A 26,486-nucleotide genomic window follows, 5' to 3' on the forward strand; every position below is an offset into this window, starting at 1 on the left:
ATACTCTACACCCCCCCGAGACCCTTCCTATCTATGAGAAAGGTGGCAGAGGTCCTGCTGAAAACATGCCTGATTATCAGATGACTAGGGGATTGCAGCCATTTTGTGGTCATAATAGGGGGAGCTGCACTGGTGAATGTAAAGTGTGTAAACCTTAGAGGGTTCAGGATTTGAGCTGACCCTGTTGTAATTCAACCAGAAAAGCAGTGGCTGGTGTTACAGCTGGTGGATAGGGTTCACTTTTCCTACCAGACCACCTACCCATCTCATGGCCTTAACTCTATGTTAACGTGCCCCATTATACTTTTTAATTTGTTTTGGGGGTCTCTTAGAATAGGTTTTCCAACACTTTTATTTTCTCATCATACACATTTCGCATTAGCTTATTTTTCTCTAAGAATTTGTCCAAAGATTCAATCTTTTAAAAGCCATCCACAGCTCACTCATATTAAGGTGGATTACAGGAGTAGACCAATCTGAAACAGCATTAAAAAAAAGTGCACAAAAGTGTAAATTAGATTTATTGCAGCGTAATCTCACAACGAACTGTACAGTTGAAGTCAGAATTATTAGCCCCCCTTTGAATTTTTTTGCTGTTTTAAATATTTCCCAAATGATGTTCAACAGAGAAGGGAAATTTTCACAGTATGTCTAATAATATTTCTTCTTCTGGAGAAAGTCTTATTTGTTTTATTTTGGCTAGAATAAAAGCAGTTTTTAATTTTTTAAACACCATTTAATTTTAAAATGATTAACCCCTTTAAGTTATCTTTTTTTCGATAGTCTACAGAACCATTGTTATACAATAACTTGCCTATTTACCCTATCCTGCCTAGTTAACCTAATTAACCTAGTTAAGCCTTTAAATGTGGCTTTAAGCTGTTGAAGTGTCTTAAAAAATATCTAGTAAAGTATTATTTGCTTTCATCATGGCAAAGAAAATAAATCAGTTTCTAGAAACGAGTTAATAAAACTGTTATAATTAGAAATATGTTGAAGAAAATCTCTTTGTTGAACAGAAATTGGGGAAAAAAATAAACAGGGGGGCTAATAATTCTGTCTTCAACTATATCTATTTTACATGTTGTCAGTTTAGTGGCTAATTCGTAGTTTAATTATACACAAACGTATGATTTATAAAAGGAGGCTTGGCACCAAACCCCACCCCTAAACCCAACCATCATTTGGGGATGAAAAGATTTTACTAAATTGTATGAATGAGATGGTACAAATTCATACGAATTAGCCACTAAATCGAAAAGTTACAAATTGGCATGAGATATCAATGTTTAATTAGCTAATTCAGCGATTACAACAAGAGTTTTGTGTACGAGTCAAAATAAATATTTCATCTAAAAAAAAAAATACTCATTTCTGACATAATGCCAACAATACAAAGCAACTAAAGTGTTTAAAGCTGGGTTGAACTGGTTATCTACAGGCAGAGAAATATTGACCTTAGGCATTCTGAAAATATGAATTTAAATGGAGCTGAAACTGCTAACGACTGCCATTAAGCAGTTCGGAATTTATTCTTTCTTTTAGGTTTACAATTTTATTTCCCTTTATTAACAGCTACATTACACTTAAAAAGCATATAGGGACAAACAGACAAAAATTAAATCGTCTAAATTAATATTAGTCTTTTTTTGGTAGGTCAGATTTCATGAGGAATGTAAATTTCACTCCCACCTTTGCAAAGTTTTGCCATATTGGTAAATATGGAGGAGGTCTGGCTATTTTTTGTTCATGTTTGATGTTGGAAGGTGTGATAACAGTTCAGGCAAGTTGTAGCTATAAGTAATGAGAAACATTATAAATACAGTGGAACAAGGGTGTCATTACATTATATATATATGTATATATATATTAATCAAAGATGGTTTTCATGAGCATTTTGTCAGTAAAGCCAATTCTACTGTAGTAAACCTCCAGCATGTGCTTTCAGGTGGAGCAGCATTTACAACACAGAGTCCCAGAACATGGACAGCTACGCAATAATCTCTTATTGTAACAGATGATTTAATCAGACAATAATGACATTGCGATAATTCTGTGAAAATAGCTGTTTAATCCACAGATTCTTATGCATATGCTCTCTAAAATTGTATGCGCACAAATGAGTAGAATATTTGCATAAATTACGTTGGAAACACATTTACTAAATAAATCTCTGAATGTGCATTAAAAAGTCATGTTATTCAAATCAAACCAGAATTATTAGCCCCCGTTTGATTTATATCTTCTTTTTTAAATATTTCCCAAATGATGTTTAACAGACCAAGGAAACTTTCACAGTATGTCTGATAATATTTTGTCTTCTGAAGAAAGTCTTATTTGTCTTATTTAGGCTAGAATAAAAGCAGTTTTTAAATTTTTAAAAGCTATTTTAAGGTCAAATTATTAGCCCCTTTATGCTATTTTGTTTTTCGATAGTCTACCGAACAAACCATCGTAATACAATAACTTGCCTAATTACCCTAACCTGCCTAATTAGCCTAGTTAAGCTTTTAAATGTCACTTTAAGCTGTATAGAAGTGTCTTGAAAAATATCTAGTAAAATATTATTTACTGTCATCATGGCAAAGATAAAATAAATCAGTTATTAAAAATGAGTTAATAAAACTATTATGATTAGACATGTGTTGAAGAAATGTTCTCTCCATTAAACAGAAATTGGGAAAAATCAAACAGGGGGGCTATTAATACAGGGGGACTTTAACTGTAAATCCTTCCATAAAATTTCTTCATTATCATGTGTTTATTAGTCACGCTGAATTAATGAAAATGCTTAAATCTTTTATTTATTAAGCAACGCTAAGAAGATTTCCTGGGTTTCTTCTTTGTGGGTGTTTGGCGTTTCCGCTCAAAAGCGCCCTCTGGCTTAGGAGAGGATTTTTACTAATGATCACACAGCCGTTTGTTCCCTTAAAAGATGTGCATGACAAATCACAGCTTTGCTGTCGCATTTGTAATTACATTTAAATTATTCACCCATCCCTATTTAAAACATTACAAAATTAAACCATCCAAGTAACGATCTATTGTTAAAAGAAACAAACCTCAATCAGAGAAGAGATTACAATGAAAAAGGGAAAGTGACAGAGCCCATGATACAATTTGCATCAACAACATTTAAAAAATGGCAACAGCTATAAAATTTCTAAAGATTTAAAGCAGATGCATAGGTGTTTTTTCTTCTTTGGTGGGCAAGCTCTATAGCATTTGTTATGTCCAGTGTCAGCTTTACTTGTCTGTCAAAGTGAGTCAGAAGAACTGGAAATGTTTACTTGACACTGTACGAAAATGACTTTTGCTCATATATTAAGATTTCCTGTAATAACAGGTACACCAGTGTGCCTCAAACAATCATATTCATCAGCACTGAACAGCTAAAGCCCAACTCAAGCAATTACCAAACTGCTACATATAAAGGTGCTGTATGTAAGTTTTTGACTCTTCTAATACTAAAACATAAAAATACCATGATATGTTTGCAGATATTTAAAAAACAAGCTCATTGCATTTTAACCCCGTGTCCTAAAAACATGCTACATGACAAGATTCGCAGTGATACGCAATTTGGCTGTTTGCACCAAACGAAACATGACGGAAATTTAAATAGAGCCATTCAGAACCACAGAATAGCGCACTCACTACACTCCAACAAAATGGTAGGGTTTATAGCCTAATTAATTCATATGAAATCTTTTTAACATTAAATGTAGATGCTGAATCACTGATATGTGTTGGTTTGCACTAACACAGTTCTTAAGTTCAATTTCAAACGGTTTATTTTATTATTTTCAAGATCTGAGCTGAACTATCTGCTGCTGCTTTCAGTAGTATGGCAATAAATGTCATGTAAAATAACATCCAAACTTGCATTATTAGCATTTAACACTGAATAAAGCACATGTGGTGTACCTGATCAATGTCGGTTTATCCTATTGTTCAGCTGCAAGAAATAGAAGTCGTTTCTAAAATATACATTTGATGTGTTGGTTAGAACAAAAACCTTTTAATATGGAAAATATTCCTTCTATTGTGTGCTGTTGCTTTTATTTAGAACACGACTTAAATCAGCTTTTAGGCTCGATAGTCAGGCACACTGCTGTTGGTGTCAATTTGGCAACCTGTGCTTGCGTATGTTTTAAGCCAGCTGTGGAAAACCTAGTTCATCCATTGGGTGTCAAACTTACATACTCCACCTTTAAGTAACATGCTGTATCAAACCTGTACTGAATATCCTGCACTGCACCTTTTATAAAAGCTGAAGTAATTTTAGAGGCATATTTGGGGCTGTGAGTAATTCCAGAGGATAATGTCAAAAGTAAAACGAAAAAACGACATCCGCACATATTTTTTTTCTGCATACATACGTCCACGGTGCAATAAAAGTTAAAAGAGCTTTTAATTCTAGTCTCCTTTTAGGGACCATTTTTAAAATAAGACTATGCTGAGAAACAAGAATGATGTTTTTTTTCTCAAACGTAAGTCTAGCTGACTTGTGCACAGTTCACAGTCTTCTTGCTCCCTTTAGTATTCCAATACCTCAGGAAACATCTCAGTAATTCTTTACCATATGGTGACCATTTGTTGCTCTGTCATTGTGTCTTGGGCACCACCATGATCTCATCCCCATCTCGTATACTGTAGGAATGAAGTGCTCGAGCTCCATATTTCATCTCTTGAGGCTCTAGTGCGTATCCCAGCTGCCGGTCGATATAGTATACGCGTATCTTGTTTGGAGGTAGCTGGACCACGGTTTTCAACTGCTTCTTTAGGTCTGCCACTGTTTGATCCAATCTGAGCTCTAGAGCCTCTGCCTGGTCCCCAAAGCGTACCTGTACCTGGACATGGCTGAGAGGGCGCAAATCCACCTCCGCGAGTGGGGCTAGGCGGCCATAGCGTGCTACCAAAGTGTGGTACCTGAAAAGAGTGGACAGCAGTGAGGAAAGGATAACCATGTGAGTTTAGCCCATGATATTTCGGCTAGTACACAAAGTGACCTGCTTTTGATCAAATAAAATGTTGGAGTGGATTTTAGATCATTTTAGAAAGATACAGTTGACGTCAGAATTCTTATCCCTCCAGTGATTTTTTTTTTTCTTCAAATATTTCTTGTAACAGAGCAAGGCATTTTTCCACAGTATTTCCTATAATAATGTTTTTCTGGAAAAAGTCTTGTTTGTTTTATTTTGGCTATAAAGAAAGTTGTTTTATTAATAATAATAAAGAAATAAAACATTTAAAGGTCAATATTATTAGCCCTATTAAGAAATTTGTTGTTGTTTTTTTTTTTTTTTTGATTGTCTACAGAACAAACCATCATTTTACAATGTTTTGCCTAATTAACATAATTAAGCCTTTAAATTTCACTTTAAGCTGAATACTAATGTCTTAAAAAATACCTTGCAAAATATTAGGTACTGTCATTGTCAAAATCACCAGCAATGCAGGCTTGTAGATTGCTGGTAAACATTCATTCTCAACAATCCTGTCACCATATGAACTACAACTCCTGTCATGCACCCCACTCACACCTGTTCCAGTTCACCATTGATTACACACTGGGAGCTGCTCAAGGACTGATTACTGTTCAGACTGCTCACTTTGTCTCACTTTGCTGAGTCTTGTTGGTTAGACCCTGTAACATTTATAAGTGTTTCCTGTGTCTAGTCTTTCCGTGTTTTGACTCTTGCCTTGTTCCTATGTTTACGTTCTCTGCTGCCTGTATCGATTATTTGCCTGTGACCTGACTATGCTTCCGGATTTCACTGTATGTACCAGTTTGACTTTTGCCTGCCTGACCATTTTCAGTTTAATAAATTCTGCACGTGGATCTTTAACTCCGTTGTCCAGCATCCCCGACTGTTACAGTCATCATGGCAAAGATAAAAGAAATCAGTTATTAGAAGTTAATTAAAACTATTATGTTTAGAAATTTGTTTTAAAAAAATCTACTTTCCGTTAAATAGAAATTGGGGAAAAATATACAGGTGGGGTAATAATTCATGAGGGCTAAAAATTCTGACTTCAACTGTATTTTGTTCAATATATGAACTACCAAGCTAAAAGGCATTTATAAGTGTAATGAAGAATAAAAAGAATAAAAAGCTGCAATATTTGTCTTCCTTTCCTAAACTCAAAACTGTAAACACAATGCTGATTTAAAGCAATATTCGCTTAAAGAGAAAGTTCATCCAAAACAAAAATCATTTACTAACCCTTTGCTCGTTCCTAACATGCCTTTCTTTTTTTCTTTTAAACAAAGAAGATATTTTGTAGAAACCTGTAACCATTGACTTCCGTAGTTTTTCCTACTGTGGATGGTCAGTGATTACAGGCTTTCAGCTTTTCTTTATCTTCTTTAAGTGTTTAACAATATAATGAAATTTGATTTTGAAACCACATGAATTTAAATATATTTTTATTTTTGGGTTAGCTATCTCTTTAATCTAAAACTCAAATAACCAAAATTGTATGAAATGCTTATTTAGCTGCAGGAACAATAAGAAAACATAGGGGAGTGCGGGGCACAAAGTAACACTTTTTGGTTTTGGTCAAATAATAAACAAAGTATTGAGGTTAGACAAACCATTTGTTTTTACCAACAAAACACAAGCCTTTCCTACAAATGAGCACTGAAAGTATGATTGCCGGACCTATGGTTTCTGTGCACTGTTGCCAAAAGTGCCAGGAGTAAAAATGTTACTATGTACCCCAATACCCCAATATGCTGCAAAAATTATTTCTCCTGTGTTTCTCATCCAAATTTCGTTGAACTTTTTCAATAATTGGCATTAACACATTAATATGAACACGTCATGTTTTTTTCCTGGTAATAATATTTCGTAATGATATTTCGTAGCTCATATTCGTTTACACTGCTGTCTGGGCTTTCACTGCCTTTCTACACCTTCCTTTCTTCATGTGTTCAATACCTTTTGCCTGCGTCATTTCATTTTATTACACTTAACTTCATTTGTACAGTAATTAGTTTTCTTTGCATATATTGATTTAGTTCGTTGTTACCAACATCCAGTGAAAATTGAATGTCAATGACAATGATAGAAATATGTGTAAAATGGTGATGAGTTTAATGTTTATTTCCTCCTCTGTATGTTGGATGAAGTTATCACCCACAATGTGTGTGATATCTATCATGTAAGGGATAGTTTTGAGCTACGAAATTGAGCTTATTTGCTACTTAAGCAACACCCATACTGAGACATAATTGTTTTGATCAAAAATGTCAATCACACTCCGCTGTTTAGAAGACGCAACTCATCCGAACCATTTCACAGGAAGTGACCGCAGAGCTGTGTGTGTGTCTGCGAGAAGACGCCGTAGTGTATTCGCGTACCTGTTTGTGTGTTTGTAGAGTTTTTAAACCGTGAGAAAGTTCTCACCACCACCCCCATTTACCCTCCCTTCTCTCCCGTCGTGCTGAAGGATTGTGGGAAAGATAAGAGGAGATCGGCAGGAACAATTAAATAAAATCTCCACAAAAAAGTCTTTTAGCTTTAGAGGGCTACAGTAACCGACACAGCCAATCAAAGTAATTTCCCCAGCCTGTCCAGAGAAAGTCTCCCCACAAAGCAGAGCCTGAGCCTGGGTAGGTGCCTGTGGCTCCCTGCCTTCGCCATGGGAATACTGCCCCCGTCTATACAAAGTGCCACTCTGTCTGAGAGAAAGAACAGTCTCACTCAAGGGTCTCATTTAGTGTGGCTAAGCTCCTTAAATGAAGGCGAATGGGTGTTCGCTGTGATAACATAGCTGCCTTGGATTCCACGAAACAGATCAGTCTCGGAGATGGGACCGGACAGTCGCCTCCGTGCGGTGCACCAAGTTCACAGTAGAGCCATACAGTGAGTCTACTGTAGATACCGCAGTTGCTGATGGCCTCAAAAACAACATGACCTGTTCCTGTTTTCAAGTAGATAACATGCGCGCATTCACCCTCAGCTCAAAATTTAGATATCTACAACATGACAAATATCTCCTGGGACCCGTAGAAACTCGCTCGGGATTTACTTGTCAACAATGTGTCTTTTTTAACAGAGCCACGTATTACAGTGGGAGTCACCCTGGATGAACCTGGGGTAAGTGCCTATTTAAGAGGGGCAGCAGAGAAACAGTATCTTAGGCTTTGTTTACACTCCACACAACCGCAATTTTTGTCTTCCAGTCTTTAGCGCGAACTGTCATTTTGGATCAACTGAAATCGGATCTATGGCTTCTGAAAGTGTAGACAATAACCAATTAATCTGCATGGGTTGCTATTGTAACGATGTAGGTGGTAGCATGAGACTATCATTGGATTTGTTTTCTCACAACCGATCACAAAAGACTAAGTAAGACAGTAAAAGTAAAATGACTGCATTAACGTGTAAACAAGTATCAAAATTATTTAATTTATTTATAATATAATTTAATATGATATAATTTAATACAATATAATCTAATATAATGTAATTTAATATAATACAATTTAATATAATATAACATAATATAGTTTAATATAATATAATTCAATACAATATAATTTAATATAATATAATTTAATACAATATAATTTGATATAATATAATTTAATATATTATTATAATATAATATATAATATAATTTAATATATTATTATAATATAATATATAATATAATTTAATAAAATATAATTTAATATAATATAATTTATTAAAATATCATTCAATATAATATTATTTAATGTATTATAATAACATAATATGATATAATATAATTTAATATATTATAATATAATATAATTTAATTTAATATAATATATAATATAATATAACATAATATAATATAAGTTCATTAGAGGCATCATGGTAGGACTTTCAATTTGGGGATCATACTGAGTTGTCTATTTTATTATATTATATACAGGGCTCAACAATAAGGACTGCCCAGTGGCCCGGGGCCAGCGTGAAAGACACTCGGGACAGTAGACAGGATTGTTACTGGCCCCTATCGGCCAGTAACAATAAGCATGTTTTTTTTTGTAACCTGGCAACAACCAGTACAGCGAAAAATGAACATGGTGGCAAAATTAAACAATGAGGCTAAAAGAAAACGTATGTCTCTAAAGTCATAGAAGCAGACAATTACATGGGTACAAATTTAAGAAACTGAAAAAAAAAAAAAAAAAAAGAGTTGTCAGTTTGGCAAGCCATTTTTATCAAAATTATTTAGAATTGAATTAAAATATCAGCACATTTTTCATACTGCTCTTTCATTTGCATAAAATCTTGAATTTTGCTCATCATACATTTATTAACATATTTAAAATGTTTAAATTCTAGATTCACAGGCATAATTTTGCCACTATTTAAAATATGTGGCTAAGAAATAGCTATTAACTTTTTAGTTTTTTTGGTGGGGCCAGTGAAAATTTTGGTAGGGCAAGTAAAAATCTCAACTAATGGCCCGATCAGACCCGTATAAAAAATCCTTAGAGTTGAACCCTGATATACTATATTATTATCTTTTTATTTATATTATTACGAGTGGAACGGTGGCTCAGTGGTTAGCACTGTCACCTCACAGCAGAAAGGTCGCTTGTTTGAATCTCTGCTGGGTTAGTTAGCATTTTTATGTGGAGTCTGCATGTTCTCCCCGTGTTCTCCCCTCCGGTTGCTTCGGTTTCCCCCACAGTCCAAAGACATGCGCTATAGATGAATTGGGTAAACAAAATTGGCCGTAGTGTATAAGTGCATGTGTGAATGATGGAGTCTATGGGTGTTTCCCAGTACTAGATTGCGGCTGGAAGGGCATCCGCTTATGCATACCCCTGATAAATAAGTTGAATGAATGATATTTCATATTATATTACTAATATTACAGGCATCAACATGCTATCTTTTTGTTTTAGTTGTTGAATAAAAAGGTATTTACATTTATATTAAATGTATGTTTTATGCATGCCAGTGTGCCAGTTTTGTTTATTGTAGTTTGAATACAATGCAGTTATTTTAAACTGCAGTTAGATTGTGTATAGTCTCTCAGACATAATAAACTATCTCTAAGGCATATGATTATGTATGCTAATGGCCATTTACACCAAGCTCGATAGCTAACTTAATGATAACAATAAAGATAGAGTTCTAAATATCATTTTGAATGTAAAGCAGGGTTCAGACCAAATCACTTTCAAACTGATTTTCAGCTAATAAACAATAAAACAGTGACAGCCAGTCAGAATCTATTGAAATATAAAGGGCTTGTGCATTGTAAAGCTACAGACGACATTGTAGAGAAGCTCACTGCTTGATGTTAATGATAGATAATTCTAGATAATGACTATCCAGAAAACAATTGGTCATACCATGGGAAAGTCGATAAAGGGGTCCGATAAATTGCTACATTTAGACTAGGTTTAAGCTATTTTAAAATAAAGTCACTACAAAAGTCAAATAATTCTATAAAGGAGTCAGATAAATTATGTGTGTGGTAATGCGAGAGTATATAAGTGTTTCCCAACTCTGAGGGTAAGTGTATTCTCAGTGGTGGGTTGTGGCTGGAAGAGAATCCACTGCATAAAACATGTGCCAGAATTATTAGCAGTTTATAAATCAGGGACTAAGCCAGACTAAATAAAATCGCTAAATGGGTCTGATAAGTCGCTAAACTAGGCTAGATTTATGCTGTTTATAAGTAAACTTGCTAAAGAGGTCTAATAAGTTGCTTAACTAGGCTAGATTTATGCTATTTAAAAAAAAAAGTCACTAAAGGGGTTAATAAGTCAATAAATCTAGGCTAGATTTATGACATTTTGAAATAAAGATGCTAAAGGGTCTAATAAGTTGCTAAAACAGGCTAGATTTATGCTATTTTGAAATAAAGTTGCTAAAGGGGTCTAAACAGTCGCTAAACTAGGCTAGATTTATGCTATTTTGAAATATAGATGCTAAAGGGGTCTGATAAGTCGCTAAACTAGGCAAAATTTATGCTATTTAGAAATAAAGTTGCTAAAAATAAGTCGCTAAAACAGGCTAGATTTCAGCTATTTTGAAATATAGATGCTAGAGAAGTCTGATAAGTTACTAAATCTCTAAACAGTCGCTAAACTAGGCTAAATTTATCCTGTATAGAAATAAAGTCGCTAAAGGGGTCTGATAAATCACTAAATGTACGCTAGATTTATGATATTTTTAAAATATAGATGCTAAAGGGGTCTGATAAGTCACTAAACTAGGCTAAATTAATGCTATTTAGAAATAAAGTTGCTAAAAGGGTCTGATAAGTCACTAAATCTACGCTAGATTTATGACATTTTGAAATGTAGATGCTAAAGGGGTCTGAGAAGTCGCTAAACTAGGCTGGATTTATAACATTTAGAAATAAAGTCGCTAAAAGAGTCTAATAAGTCGCTAAAACAGGCTAGATTTAAGCTAATTTGAAATATAGATGCTAGAGAAGTCTAATAAGTCTCTAAATCTACGCTAGAATTATGACATCTTGAAATGTAGATGCTAAAGGGGTCTAAGTAGCTAAACTAGGCTAGATTTATGCTATTTAGAAAAAAAAAAAGTTGCTAAAGGGGTCTAAAAAGTCCCTGAACTAGGCTCCATTTATGCTCTTTAGAAGTAAAGTCGCTAAAGGAATCTACAAAGTTTACTAAATCTAGATTATATTTATGCTATCTAGTTGAAATATTGCCGCTAAAGGAGTCTGATAAATCGCTAAATGCTAAGTTGGCAACACTGGCAATTCATTCATTCCAATACACAAAAATAATTACTTTTCTTTTAAATGTGTACACCTTACTTAAAAACCCTAGTAGAGTGGTGTTGTGTATTCTTGTGTACAAAAAAACTGAAGCCTGCCTAAATATGTTCACTCTTTATGTCTACTATTGTAAAAAGTATATTCAATTTTAACTGACAGCCCAAATTTAGCCTTGTTTTAGCCAAGTTCAGACATCTTTCAAACACAAAATTGCTTGGTGAGATACTTGCACTTCACAGCCTTAACACAGATGCCGCTACATGCTTAAATGAATTAATCTGCTGTTATTGCTTAAATGGGAACCAGACTTGTCTACATGTTATCTATGAATTGTTCTGCCTTTACATCTTTAGCATCGCAACCACTGTGATGCATGCTAAAGAGCCTTGCAACTCCATCCGCTTATCGTCTTAAATTTCTAATTTACCGTAAAGAGTGACGCACTTAGATTTTTCCTATACATCTGCCATTTCCCTGTCTTGTTCACATATAGGCCCCTAATGTTGTCCTTCAATGTCAAAATGTCAGCAAGGTCCTAGGCTATAGTTGCTCAAAGACACCAAAAGCCCCTTTTATTTCCTTCACACTCTCCCCCTCTCATCCCTGTATTTGCCTCCTCCCCTTCGCTATCATTCCTGCGTTTTCCATTCCTCTCGGGGAGGATCATTGTGCCTGTGGCCGCGGCTTGGGTGTTAGTTACTCAAAGGTTGTTGAATGTATAGGGCTGCTTCACCTATTTAACTGTCCCATTCCTACTTAAGTACATGATGTAACTTACATTTGCTGAAAGGGAGGGGAGGGGGGTGGGTGACCAGTGCTCATCATTTTACACCCAGAATTCCCACTCTAAGCCACATCAACTTTCACTGACAAAAAAAAAGCTGCCTACATAGTCAGTACATTATACGCTCACTGGCCACTTTATTAGGTACACCTGTCCAACTGCTTGTTAACGCAAATTTCTAATCAGCCAATCACATGGCAACAACTCAATGCATTTAGACATGTGGACATGGTCAAGATGCTCTGCTGCAGTTCAAACCGAGTATCAGAATGAGGAACAAAGGTGATTTCAGTAACTATGAATGTGGCATGGTTGTTGGTGCCAGACGGGCTGGTCTGAGTATTTCAGAAACTAGGGTTTACAGAGGATGGTCCGAAAAAGAGAAAATATCCAGTGAGTGGCAGTACTGTGGGCGCAAATACCTTGTTGATGCCAGAGGTCAAAGGAGAATGGGCAAACTAGTTCGAGCTGATCGAAGAGCAACAGTAACTCAAATAACCACTTGTTACAACCAAGGTCTGCAGAATCTCTGAATGCACAACACGTACAACCTTAAGGCGGATGGGCTACAGCAGCGGAAGACCACACCGAGTGCCACTCCTGTCAGCTCAGAACAGGAAACTGAGGCTACAATTTTAACAGGCTCACCAAAGTTGGACAATAGAAGATTGGAAAAAACATCTGGTCTGAGGAGTCTTGTCTGCTGCGACATTCGGATGGTATCAATGGTTCAGGCTGGTGGTGGTGGTGTAATGGTGTGGGGGATATTTTCTTGGTACACTTTGGACCCATTTGTAACAATTGAGCATTGTGTCAATGCCACAGCCTACCTGGGCATTGTTGCTGACCATGTCCATCCCTTTATGACCATAGTGTGCTCATCTTCTGATGGCTACTTCCCGCAGGATAACATGCTATGTCAAAGTGTGAATGATCTCAGACTGGTTTCTTGGAGTTAAAAATGAGTTCACTGTACTCAAATGGCCTCAACAGTCACCTGATCTCAATCTAATAGAGCACCTTTGGGAGAATCTGCAGCAATTGCATGATGCTATCATGCCAATATGGATCAAAATCTCTGAGAAATATTTCCAGTACCTTTTTGAATCTATGCCACGAAGCATTAAAGCAGTTCTGAAGGAAAAGACATATCCAACCCAGAACCAGCAAGGTGTACCTAATAAAATGGGCGGTGAGTGTAGTTACAATATTCGAGTGTAGTTACAATGTCGATTGCTAAAAATGTGAAATTAACAGGATTTTTTTTTAATGCTATCGTTGGAGAGATTTTGTTGATCTCCAATAGCGGGGTTATCAAATAGTGGAGTTTATATGGTTTACAGGTAAACACTTCCTCTCACGGTTGTGTTCCTTTTATATAAATTACAAAAACCAATAGTTCTCTGGGTCAAAAAAAACAAAGAACAGATCTGTGTATATTTTCACAAAAAAAAACACAAGAAACAGCAGAATAAGCAGACTAAAAAAACGACTCAATTTTGATTGCTGGTTGACAAGTGGGAAAGAAATAAAACGAAGCAAATAAATAGCTTTACCACAGCATAACAATATCAATCTTTTTTTCTTTTTTTTTTTTGATAAATGGGAAGTAAACATCATAAACAAAAAAATTATATTCTATGACTAGGAAATAAATTAATTTCCCATAAATAAATTCCCCCCACTTTAAAAGTGGGAAAAAGTTATTTGATAATCGAGAAATTCCATGACCTAATGATCTAAACCAAAGATTAAGTGTTTTTTAATACCTAAACAGTAGTTTTTCAATAATATATGCTAAATGACATATATAGGCCTCATCTAGGGAATCAGTGTGAGCAATCAAGCAGTGAAGGGGTTTAAATTACATTAGCCAGCACTCAAATCTCTACATCTTCCCCGCATTATAAAGATAACAGTCCTGTGTATACTTATACCTTATGTCTAAGCAACCGTAAATGTGACTTATGTTACTGTGGGATCACTTTGAAAGTCTCTCAAATGGTTCTATCCATTACTTTATGCTGCCACAGTCTCAAAAATACTGCTCAATGGGTCTCTATCCAGGTTACGTCTCTACTAGATAAGTTAGGTTAATTATGCAAGTTATTAGATAACAGTAGTTTGTTCTGTAGTCAAAATCATAGAAATAAAAAAATCTTAAAGAAATCTATCAATGAAAAAATAACAGAGACAAAAATATATTTCTGAACCTTTTGTTTACTAACACTGTATAGTAAGATGCAATTTGTTAACATCATTTTAATTATTCATTCATTTTCTTTTCGGCTTAGTACCTTTATTAATCAGGGGTCGCAAAATTATTCAGCATATGTTTTTATGCAGTGGATGCCCTTTCAGCTGCAACCCATCACTGGGAAACACCCATACACACTCATTCACACACATACACTATGGACAATTTAGCCTACCTAATCCACCTTGTGCATGTCTTTGGACTTGTGGGGGTAACCAGAGCCCCCGGAGGAAACCCACGCAAACACAAGGACATGCAAACCCCACTGACCCAGCTGGGGCTCGAACCAGTGCCTTCTTGCAGTGAGGCAATTGTGCTATCCACTGCGCCACCATGCTGCCTCAGTTCAGTTAACTAAAGTCAATTTAATACCAACTACAAAAGCATTTATTAACTGATGTTTATTTCTTAATTAATGACTAATAACGCATAAAAGTCAAAAGTCATAATCATTTAATTAAATAGAGTTACCAATAAATAATAAGAATTAGTTGTATTTTTATAATTATTTTTAATATTTTTTGGATTATAGTTGTTAAAAGTAAGATTTTTCTGCAGCTTAGATCCGTATGTCATGAAAAAAGCTTCAGCAATTGATCGAAACAAGAAAATTTGATACCGCCAAAAGCCTTTCGGGGAGGCATGATTTCTTTCCGTCCATCTCTTTCTCTGTTTCTCAGATCTTTTCCCTCTTTCAGAGTTTTAGCAGAGTTTGTAACATAGCCTAGGCTCTGATCTGTGCCCAATGGGTGGGAGGGAAAGAGCAAGCTGGGTTCAAAAAGGGGGCAACCTTTACCCATATCTAGAGAGTAGCATCTACTTCTGCACCTGCCCTTTCACCCTCCGGTGCCAACTCTCATCTCAGCCTCATCCCTCTGGGAAAATGTCTTTCCCTCCGGAGAAACAAGACAGAGAAAGTAATAGGCAGGATGTGGATGGAGTGAGGAGGTCAGAAATGAGGGTCAGTGTACCTTGGTTTTAGCTTACATAGGATTTGAAAAGAAAGTCTCTGAAGAAGTGTTCCCAGTGGGCACCACAAGAAGAAATCGATTAAAAAAGCAACTTGTAAAAGAACAGTTCAGCCAATCGTGAAAACCTTCTAATGTTTTTGTTTTTTCTTTAAGCAGTATTGTTTTCCCCCCAACTACTTGAAGTAAATGGTCACCAGAGAAATACAGTAAAATTGTTAGAAATATGAACGGTTTTAAAAAATATTTGGAGAGAACAAAATTTTCATGTTTTATGCGGCAGATACCCTTCCAACCACAAGCCAATACTGGAAAACACCTATACTTCCCTTCACACACGCACTTATACACTACGGCTATTTTGGTTAATCCAATTCACCTATAGTGCATGTCTTTGTACTGTCGGGAAAACAAGAACTCCGGGAGGAGTTACACAAACATGGGAAGCACATGCAGAAACACATAGAAATGCCAACTGGCTCAGCCAACAACCTTCTTGCTGTGAGGTGAAAGTGTTAAACACCGTATCGCCCTTTTTTAAAACAACCTTTTAAGTAACTTTCCGACTTCAGAAATTAGACAGACTTTTCCCCCTGTTTCTGAGAAAGGGCCATTTCCAGCTCATCTCCTGTTTCCTGACCTTCCTAGTAAGAGCGGGAACTTCTGTGACATAAGACAGCAGCTTAATCAATGCATTCTCGTACAAAGGCAACAACAGCATCTCCATCGCTTGACGGAAAAACCATGAGAGACTGAGTCACAGGGACGTCATTCCATCCCCTTTTGAAAAAATCCTCCCGCTAACTCAATCCCCCCCTAAAGCAAATGAAAAGGGGCAGGAGAGAAGAACGGGAAGGGAGAAAGGGGGATATAAGGAGGGGAAGAACGAATAAAGCTGCCACCTTGTGTATCGATTTTCTGATTGGAGTATTCCAGTACAAAGGCGTCTTTGAGGAGGGAGAGAGTGGACACATTGTCTCCCAAAGGTTAGAATCCCCGGCTGGAAGCTGGGGCTTGCCGCAGCCACTGGAAAAGTCCTCCGTACACTCTCCGGGGTTAAGTGGAATGGGGTTTGCAAAGAACGTGGGTGATCCGCTTTCTGTGTCTTTTACTTGCAAAGACATGCTAAAATGTCCCCCCTAAAAAACTGAGCAAATAAGGGACAGACGGAGGCCAGAAGATATGAGGGATCGGAGAGTTCAATGTTACCTGGATAACTGGAGACGCTAGACTAAAGAGAAAGAAGTCAAAGGAAAATAGGTTGGAATGTAGTGGATGGCCATCATGATACGCAAGACACTGCCAAAGAGAGAGAGAGAGAGAGAGAGAGAGAGAGAGAGAGAGAGAGAGAGAAAGAGAGAAAGTATTTATGCTAACCGGAAAGAGATGGCTGGACTCTCCCATTGTTCAGTTTGCATTTCAGAGCAGGAAAAAAAGTCATTTCCATTACTTAAACTACTTTCAAATGACGGGAACAATGAGATAAAAGTCCCCACATGGACTTAACAAGACTGTAAAAAGAATTAAGTCAATAGAAAATAAAATTACTGCCTATTTAATTATAGATAAACATTTATTTAGAGCAGGGGTGCGCACATTTTTTCTTATAAAGGGCAAAAAAACAAACTTCATTGAGGGATGTGGGCCGAATATATATCAAACCAAATATATTACATCGTAACACATTAGATTTAGCATGGGTAATTTCCTCATTTATTTGCTAATATTTAAAAACTAGAAAATATTTTTAGAAAATAATTATTTAAAATTTTTCAACTAATACAGTAGGGCTGGGCGATAAAATCATGTATGAAGTGCTATGTGAAGTTTATTTATAAACTAATTTCGAGAGGATCACGTGCTTATGATCTGGCAAGCCAAGTCAAAGGTTACCATGGGCAAACTTTGGCCCCTAGTTTGGGCATTTCTGATTTAGAGCATCCTTCATCATTTAACACATACTGTTTAATTTCACGTTGTTTTTTTCTTGTTGCTCAAATCCTAAATGATGATTCTTTTGAGCATGTTTCTTGAAAAACATTTGACCTCATGATTCTTAATCAAATTTTTATAACTCAATCTTCCAGAGAAGCAAAAGACTAATCTCTGGTTACAAATGCCAGACATCTCCAATAATTTTATCCGATTAAACTAGGGCTGCACAATGTATTGTTTCAGCATCGATATAGCAATGTGTGCATCCGCAATAGCATAGCAGGATCTTCAGTGTTGAGTTGGGATTATAGTTGATTACAATCAATGCAGAGAATTATAATGGAGTAAACGTTTATCATCTGCATGCGTTTTTTAAAGAGATATTCCCCTCCCCAAATTCAACTTAACTCACTATTTTCAAACATATTTTAGTTTCTTTTTATGTTGTACACAAGAAGAAGATATTTAAATAACTCGTATACATTTGAAGAGTATGTAAATAGGGAGAACATTTTCATTTTTAGGTTAACTATCCCCTTAAGGCATGTGACTGTGTGAACATTTCAGAGTTTAAAACGTCCAGCCACAAAAAATGTGTTTGTAACTTTATTAAAGATTAAATTATATACAATAAAGACTATGCTGTGTTGATTGGACAATATATGTGACTGAATACTGTTAGACTCTCCAGAAAACTATAATTCACTTATATATATATATATATATATATATATATATATATATATATATATATATATATTTATTTATTTATTTATATATATATATATATTTGTTATATATGATTTGAAAGCAAGTCCCCGACAAAATCACCCCAATCAATCTAAAATGAAGAATTCTTTCCAAATAAAGCTGTATTTACATCACAATATATATCACAGAAATATAAAATATCGCAATGTCAGATTTTTCCAATATTGTGCAGTCCTAGATTAAATTATATGCCCCTTTCTTTAATTCAACTGCAACTTCACAATCAGCCTCTATCTGCTTCACAACTGATGCATAGAACCTACGTTCCCCCATTTGGATGTACTCTTTAACACAAAAAAAAAAGATTTGTCCCTACTTTGGTTTCTTTATTAAATGATTAGTTTAAAAGTTCCTCCATTGGACTTTTAACTCTGGGCTTAAAGGCATAGTTCACCCAAAAAATGAAAATTAATTCCTGTTAATTTACTCACCATCAGGTTGTCCAAGATGTAGATGAACTGTTTCTTTAGTAGAACATTAAAGGTGATTTTTTAGCTGAATCAAGTGTACTTGGATATCACCCAAAATGAAGATTAATTCCTGTTCATTTACTCACCTACAGGTCCTTCAAGGTTACTTTTGATCTTATTCAGAAAATTAAGGACAATTTTCAGCTGAATCATTGGTTCTTGGTGATTCATATAATGGCAGTGAATGGTGGTAGGTTTTAAGATAAAATGTAAACACATACAAATGAGTCCAAATCAATAGCCATGACTCCTGATGATACACAGAGCTCTAATGAAGCAAAACGTTCTGACATTGTAAAAAATGTAACATTATTTACAGCATGGGTCTCAAACTCAATTCCTGGAGGGCCGCAGCTCTGCACAGTATTGCTCCAACCCTAAACAATCATATCTAATGCAAGTAATCAAGGTGTTTAGGTTCTTTTGAACAACTTGATTATTTGGATCAGCTGTGTTTGATTAGGGTTGGAGCAAAGCTATGCAGAGGTGCGACCCTCCAGGAATTGAGTTTAACACCCATGATTTACAGTTTTATTAGCTTAAATCCACAGCCTGATCAAACAGTTTTCAGTGTGACTAGTTCAATTGTAGTACAGAACTTATACTTGGTCATTAAAGGCAACCAAAAAAACAAAACAAAAAGACATTATTATGTCAAGATCCATGGCTATTGATGTGTGTGTTTATTTTTTATTTAAAATTAAATCCCCATTCATTGCCATTATATGAATCGCCAAGAACCATGGATTCAACTAAAAATTGGAAAGATAAAAGCTTCAAAAGTTACCTACATAAGCTAAAAATCTCCTTTAATGTTCATCTGAAGAAATAATTCTGCTTTATCTTGGATAACCAAAATTAACAGGGATCATTTTAAAGGCATAGTTTATTTTTTGACTTTCTTTCTTCTGTTGGACACAAAAGAAGGTATTTAGGAGAAAGCTGGAAACCTCAATCCATTGACTTCAATTGTATTTGTCTTTTCTATGGAAGTCGATGATTACAGGTTTTTTAGCTTTCTTCAAAATATAGTTTTAGAAAGTTTATCAGGACAAAGAAACACATGAAGGTTTGGAACTACTTAAGGGTGAGTACATTTTCATTTTTGGATGAATCATCCCTTTAACCTTCAGTTATTCTACACACTTCTTTTTTAACCCCAACTAAAAGATAGATTTGACACCTATTTAGAAGTGACACCACCTAGCACTGCTTTGTGCTTCATTTCAATATGTCGATATCATTGGTCCATGAACAGTTCCTGCGTGTCTTTTTTAACAAGAGGGGATTCAGTCCTAACTAATGTTATCCCGGCTGTCATTAAAAAAAGTATCAACATGTGCAGCTTTCTGGATTCTCAGCACCGTTGGAAATGAAAGATCTAAAACAGGATTTACATTAGGGCCATTGTTATTGTTTACATCCTGCAAAATGGTCTATAGTAGTCTGGAAAGACTTTTTATGATATGATACACATTTTGTGGTCATCAAAAATGTACCAGTAAATAGATATAAGTGTATAGAACAGAACTATCTTCATTAAGGACAGTGTTTCGGTAGCTAATAAAGAAGTGCTGATTTGGGAATGACTACAAATAAGAGAGCAACTACAGAACTGGCAATTAATGAACATTTATTTCCCTGTTAACTTATCAAACTTGAGTTTGCAGTTATGATGGAATAACATTAAGCTGTTTAATTACTAAATTGATATTTCTACGAATGTACTGAAAAAATAGAAAAATTACAAAGTAAATAAAAAAGAGAGAAAGACTAAAGGCTGATTTAGACTTCTGCGTCAAACGCACGTGTATGCTACGGCACAGCCTACGTGTGGACGCATAGCCCTCGCCGTGGCCGTTGGCGACATTGATGCGCACCTCCCAAAAAATGTATTACACGTCGCAATGACGCGTAGTGCAAGCTCTGTGATTAGTCGGCTTGGTAGCGCTGATGAGTGTGGGCTGGACTAAGAGCCGCGGAAGTCCATTGAAGCGAGTGTTTACCAGTGTCGAGCCCCGTGAAGGAGATCCGGATGGAAAGTTTTGTTTTGTGTTTACATCATGGTTAAAGTTATTGCACGTCTGCCGGATCCTGCCTAAAAATGAGCGAGTTTGAGCCACCTGTACATTAAGGAAGCATTCCAGAAACTCGACACAGAGGACTGCCAGCTAACATTTCGGAAGTGTTATTGCAGGGGAACACACACAGTGCGCAGACGTATAAATGCACGGCAAGGCATGCACCGTGAGCCACGCCGATCACTCGACGCAGAAGTATAAACCAGGCTTGAGCGAGCTGGGATGGTGGTGTAAGGAGTGAAAGATGGCGTTACCTCTGTGGTAGCTCATCTTCAGGGCAGTCCAGATGGTAGCGGATGAAAAAACGTTCTGCATCCTCTCGTTCTCCATCAGTAACAACACTGCCATTTAATACAGTCACATGAGGCAACCTAAAACAAATAAGGTAGAATGACAACTGCGAAACAAAATTCAAAACAATAGCTGTTTTTTTCCACTTAATTTTCTACACATTTTGGATTATCGCATTAAGCTTGATAGAAATGCCAAGATGTACAAACATTTTGAAAAACGTATATCCATAACCGAGTAGGATAAACCTTTTTTTCTAAACTAAAATGAAAACATTTTTGACAAATAAATTTTTGTATGCACAATAAAAAGGTCATGTGATTTTGTTATAACAGATCATGTGATGATAAAAATGAGTGCGATGGACAGCATTCATAGACAAACCAATGGGCCGACCACATTGTAAAGCATCTGAAGTGTTGTTTTGATCATTCTAAAATGCCTCAACCAAAGTTCGTCATCACAGTGCTTTAGTATTATTATAACCTTCAGAACTGTCATGAGCATCTACGCTTTCAGTTCATTGTGTGTCAGTATTGACTTAAGTCTTTTATTATAGAAGAGAAAGACTCCAGTATTTGGTGTCAATTAATCAGGAAGTGAGGGTTTTGTTTTCTTTGATTGATTGGATGGAAGGACTGCATTATTTGCAAATGTTTTATACAATATTCCAGCTTTGCACATAAATTTAATTCACATCTTTGGATGGAAACATAGCTTATTGCATATTTAAAAAGTGACTGCAGTCCTTTTTGTTTTTGTATCAAAGTTATTTTAGTAAACAAAACCTAAATCAAAGACTAAAACTATTGGTCAGAAACATTTTCGTTAACTTAGACAACATAAAACAAAATTAACAATAAATGAAAAAAAATCTAAAACTAAACTATTAAATTACTGAAAATCCATCTGAAATAAAATAATAATTAGCAAAAAATCAATATTTTTCTAAATTGGGGTGGCACAATGGCTCAGTGGTTAGCACTGTCACCTCACAGCAAGAAGGTCATTGTTTTGAGTCTAAGCTAGGCCAGTTGGTATTTCTGTGTGTAGTTTGCTTGTTCTCCCAGTGCTGGCGTGGGTTTCCTCTGGGTGCTCCGGTTTCCCCCACAGTCCAAAGACATGTGCTATTGGTGAATTGGGTAAACAAAATTGACTGTAGTGTATGAATGTGTGTGAATGTGAGTATGATGGGTGTTTCCCAGAACTGGGTTGTGGCTGGAAGGGCATCTGCTGTGAAAAATATATGGTGGAATAGATGGTGGTTCATTCCATTGTGGCTACTTCAAAAAAGGTACTAAGGTGACCTGTGGCTGTTTATAAAAATCCTTTACAGCCAAACACATCAATCAGGCGCATGAATTAATACAGAAAACACAGACTTTTCTATATAACCCTACTGTAAAATATCTATATTTTCTCTATTTTCTTTTTCCAAAAAGTTAACTAGGCTTGATTAACTACATAGACAGTATAATCGTTAATATGACAAGTTTGTCTGAATTCTGCATAGTTTTTACTTTTATTTGTTGCATTTTTTTACGGTTTTAGATCCAAACAATTATTTTATTTTATTTCAAAGAGGTCTGCACAGGAGTTAATGTAAGCTGTTCAAACACTCAACTTTGCTCTGCACACTGGACAATTTCTGTTAACATAATTACTACCTAGAATTACTGAAACTACACATAACCAGGGCTTAACATTAACACCCACCAACCCGCCAAATGTGGGTAGATTTCAGCTTTGGCAGGTTAGACAGTCACTCCCACTAGCCACTTTGGCTGGTTGAAAATAATTTTTAAAATGTGGTTTTCTTAAAAGCATGGTTTGACTATAAGGATGCGTGCAAATGTGATCTTAGAATCGAGAAACAGCACGACTAACTAAAAAAATTGCGTTCACGCGAGCAGAAGAAAGCAGATGAATACTAATGAGAGGATGATCACTAGCGCTAACAGCTGATGTAATGCGCGCGACTGTTTAAAGCGCGTTCGCGCTCCTGTTTCCTTGCTTGAAGCAACCGTGCCTGGAATGAAAATGTGATCGGTTCTGTTTCAAATAGTCAGACAAAAAAAGTTATGCTAATGCGCCCACAGTCTTGCTGCTTTCAAGAGCTCCAAATATGTCTTTTTGTAAGCAGCACTGGTTGCTTTCGCTTTGAACAGATTATTAATTGTTCTTAACCGTGTGATCATCCTTTCATTATCACACAGTATGTTTTTCACCTGCTTTCTTTTGCTAATGGTTAATTTTGTTAATATGGTTTAATTATCATTATTTTACAACAACATTGCTTTAATGAGAGATTATCTCTCCAGTTATGTGTGGTTAACTGGTCAACTGAGAGACCTTTAGCGAGGAAAGATTATTGCATTTTTTTTGATACATGACTATAATTATTTTTAAAAGTCAATTCTTAGTTTTTTTATTTTTTTTAAATGTTTCGTTAAATAAAAAAGTATATTATACATCTATATTTAGTTTGTTTTGACACATTTAAAATTTGTGGCTAAGAAATAATTATTGTTTGGAGTGGTCAGAGATAAATTTGGTAAGTCCTTAATTTTGAGTTCTGAAAAGTCATGTGAAATAAAAACTAATTGCAGTATAACACTATGAAACCATGACCCAACTGCTCATGAATGACACACAAAACGTGAAATGAATGAGGAGGCATGTGGACAAAACACAAAATGTAAATCAAGTAATTTTAGCATTTATTTTATGCAATAAAAAAATTTTCCCAACAACATAATTGTGGCTAGTAAAAATGCAGAGTGGCTAGTAATGTTGGAAAACTACTAGCCACTGTGGCTGGTGATCAAAAAAGTTAATGTCAAGCCCTGAACATAACTAATAGAAATGAGTAATAAAACAAACTGAAATGTACTGCATATTCAAAAATAATTCACCTTATTCTATGTGTACGAACGGGCACAGCCATTTGAATCATTTTGGCTCGAGTCTTCCGGTCTCATTTACTTCCATTCATTTTTAGACATTGAAAACTGCTCGTTCTGCTGCTTGATGTTGCAAACTGATATTTTCTAGATATGATTCTGCTTTGTCTGTATAATCATGCAAACACTTGTTTGTAGAGCAAGTAGTTTAACCGTTTTCTGCAGTTTACTATTCCTTGTCATTTCTCCTATTCGCGACTGAATCGAAAGTTCTAAAACATTGGCAAAAACGAGCGCACTTCCGCATTGAAGAATAAGGTCAATAGTATCAAAATAAAAACAAATTAAACTATAATAAGGTTGGTGTGTAGGATTACTCACTGTGCTACCATAAGACAGCGTCTCTCCTGATCAGTGTAGGGCTGCAGTAAAGGAATACCCATCACTCTGACCTCTTGAAGCTTTGGAAAGAAATTCAGTTTCTCTACGTCCTCCCAGCGACTAAGACCTGCAAACAAAACTGTGGCAGATCAGCTAATAATTCATTAAAATGTCAGTCCGCTCAACATTGAAAATTCTGGCAATTAATCTCCTACATTTATTCATCTTTGAATAACAAATGAAGACTTATGAATGCATCCTGAGAGATTCCTGTCTGTCCACTGACAGCATTAGAAGTACTTGGTGTGTATTGATCAACGTTTAAATATGAATGAAAAGATTCAATATGTTCAAAATAGATTGATCATGACTCTTTCGAAGAGTTGAATTCATAGTCTGATTCATATGGATTATTTTTTAAGTGAATGGTTTCAATGAAATTAACTTTTAATAAAGGGACAGAAATATCTCAGGTTTCTTAAAAAAATCTCTAAATGTGTTTCAAAGATGATTGACTTCCTTATGGTTTGGAATGATATGATGGCTACAACAACAGATGACGATTAGGTTTCTGTTTTATTGACAGGTTTACTTCTTGATTTTTTTGATAGCAGAATTAAACAATACTATCGTTGATGTCACTGATAAATAAACATTCATTTAAGTTATTTAGCTAAATTCAGCTAATTTATTTAGATATTAAGCGAGCATCTCTATGATTACTGAATCATTGACTCAAATGAATCAATAAAATGATTCGTTTAGCAATAAAATGCTGTGGTTTTGCTTTAAGATACACAAATGTTCTGCTTTGACACTAATTGGAAATATTTTCATTACAATTATAAAATTACAATACAAATAAATATTAAAAAACTGATAATTTGGTGTCTAAAATGTAATTTACTCATTAATTGACATAAGCAATTAGTTCATTTTAACTTTGGTTATGCAACGTGTTTTAGTTTGCTTTATGCAAAGTGACAAACTTTTTTTTTTTTTTTTTTTGGCTTTGTTCAATTTTGTTTAAATTATAATTTAACATCCATTAAATCGCTTTAAATCCTTAAATTGTTTTGGTACTGCTCAGTGTTTAAAACACGATTTCAGGTTTATTGGTTTTTGCCAGATTGGTCCTAAAGAGCCAGTCCTGCAGAGCTTCACTCTAATCCTTATCAAACAAACCCAAGCTAATTAAAATCTAAGAGTTACAACAAAGCAAGAGGCAATTGAGTTTTTCTTAAGTTTAGATCAAAACTCTGCAGGACTGTAGCTCTTTAGGATCAAAATGATCTATGGAGATGGTGATCATGTGGTCCAGCACCTGAGTTGTGTAGGTTGATGCTGCGAAGGTTGGGGAAGAGTCTATGCAGTGAGTCCTCAGGCTCGTGGATAGACGAGAGCGAGTTGTTTGAGAGGATAAGAGACACCAGACCTGGATACATGAGGCCCAGCTTGCGCACCTCCACCCAATCCTGCAGCTGGTTATCTGTGATATGCAGCAGACGCAGCGACGGGCAGGGCATAGAAGAGGCGTTCACGCTCTCATACTCGTTCAGACACAGAAACAACTCCTCCAGACTATGGAAATACAGCCACAAGTACAAACACACAAGATTTAAAGTATATTTTGAATAATTATACAGCGGGGGAAATAAGTATTGAACAGTCATGTTTTTTCCTGGGAATAATATTTCTAAACGAGATGTTGACAGAATAAAACCAGATTTTGGTGTAATTGTTATGTGTAATAACATTGGAATGGCACAAGGAGAAAGTACTGAACTACTGAAATTTATTTATTACTTTTTTTAAAGGCTTTTTTTGGGTGATGGCAGCTTAAAGACGCCTCTCATATGGAGAATGAAGTCACATGAATTGCTCAGGTGTG

The 26,486-nt window shown here is 35.6% G+C and overlaps 1 protein-coding gene across 6 annotated transcripts in view; it reads right to left on the reverse strand.

Annotated features, from left to right (window-relative positions):
- Positions 1-26,486, reverse strand: part of tbcelb (tubulin folding cofactor E-like b) — a 50,571-nt gene that overhangs the window by 10,176 nt on the left and 13,909 nt on the right. For 2 of the 6 annotated variants that reach the window (XM_087254601.1, XM_087254602.1), the window contains exons 6-9: positions 25,920-26,176; positions 24,596-24,722; positions 21,275-21,391; positions 505-4,932 (exon numbers count right to left, since the gene is read on the reverse strand). In XM_087254601.1, coding sequence (XP_087110727.1) covers positions 4,608-4,932; positions 21,275-21,391; positions 24,596-24,722; positions 25,920-26,176 — 826 coding nt within the window. In that variant the 3' untranslated portion in view covers positions 505-4,607. Of the gene's footprint in view, positions 1-504; positions 4,933-14,135; positions 14,913-21,274; positions 22,994-24,163; positions 24,723-25,759; positions 26,177-26,486 lie in introns of those variants that run through there. The other 4 variants (XM_087254603.1, XM_087254604.1, XR_015492037.1 and 1 more) reach the window with 4 other exon arrangements.

This window comes from Danio rerio, chromosome 5 (genome assembly GCF_052040795.2).
Source record: "Danio rerio strain M-AB ecotype USA chromosome 5, GRCz13ab, whole genome shotgun sequence".
Classification (NCBI taxonomy): Eukaryota; Metazoa; Chordata; class Actinopteri; order Cypriniformes; family Danionidae; genus Danio; species Danio rerio.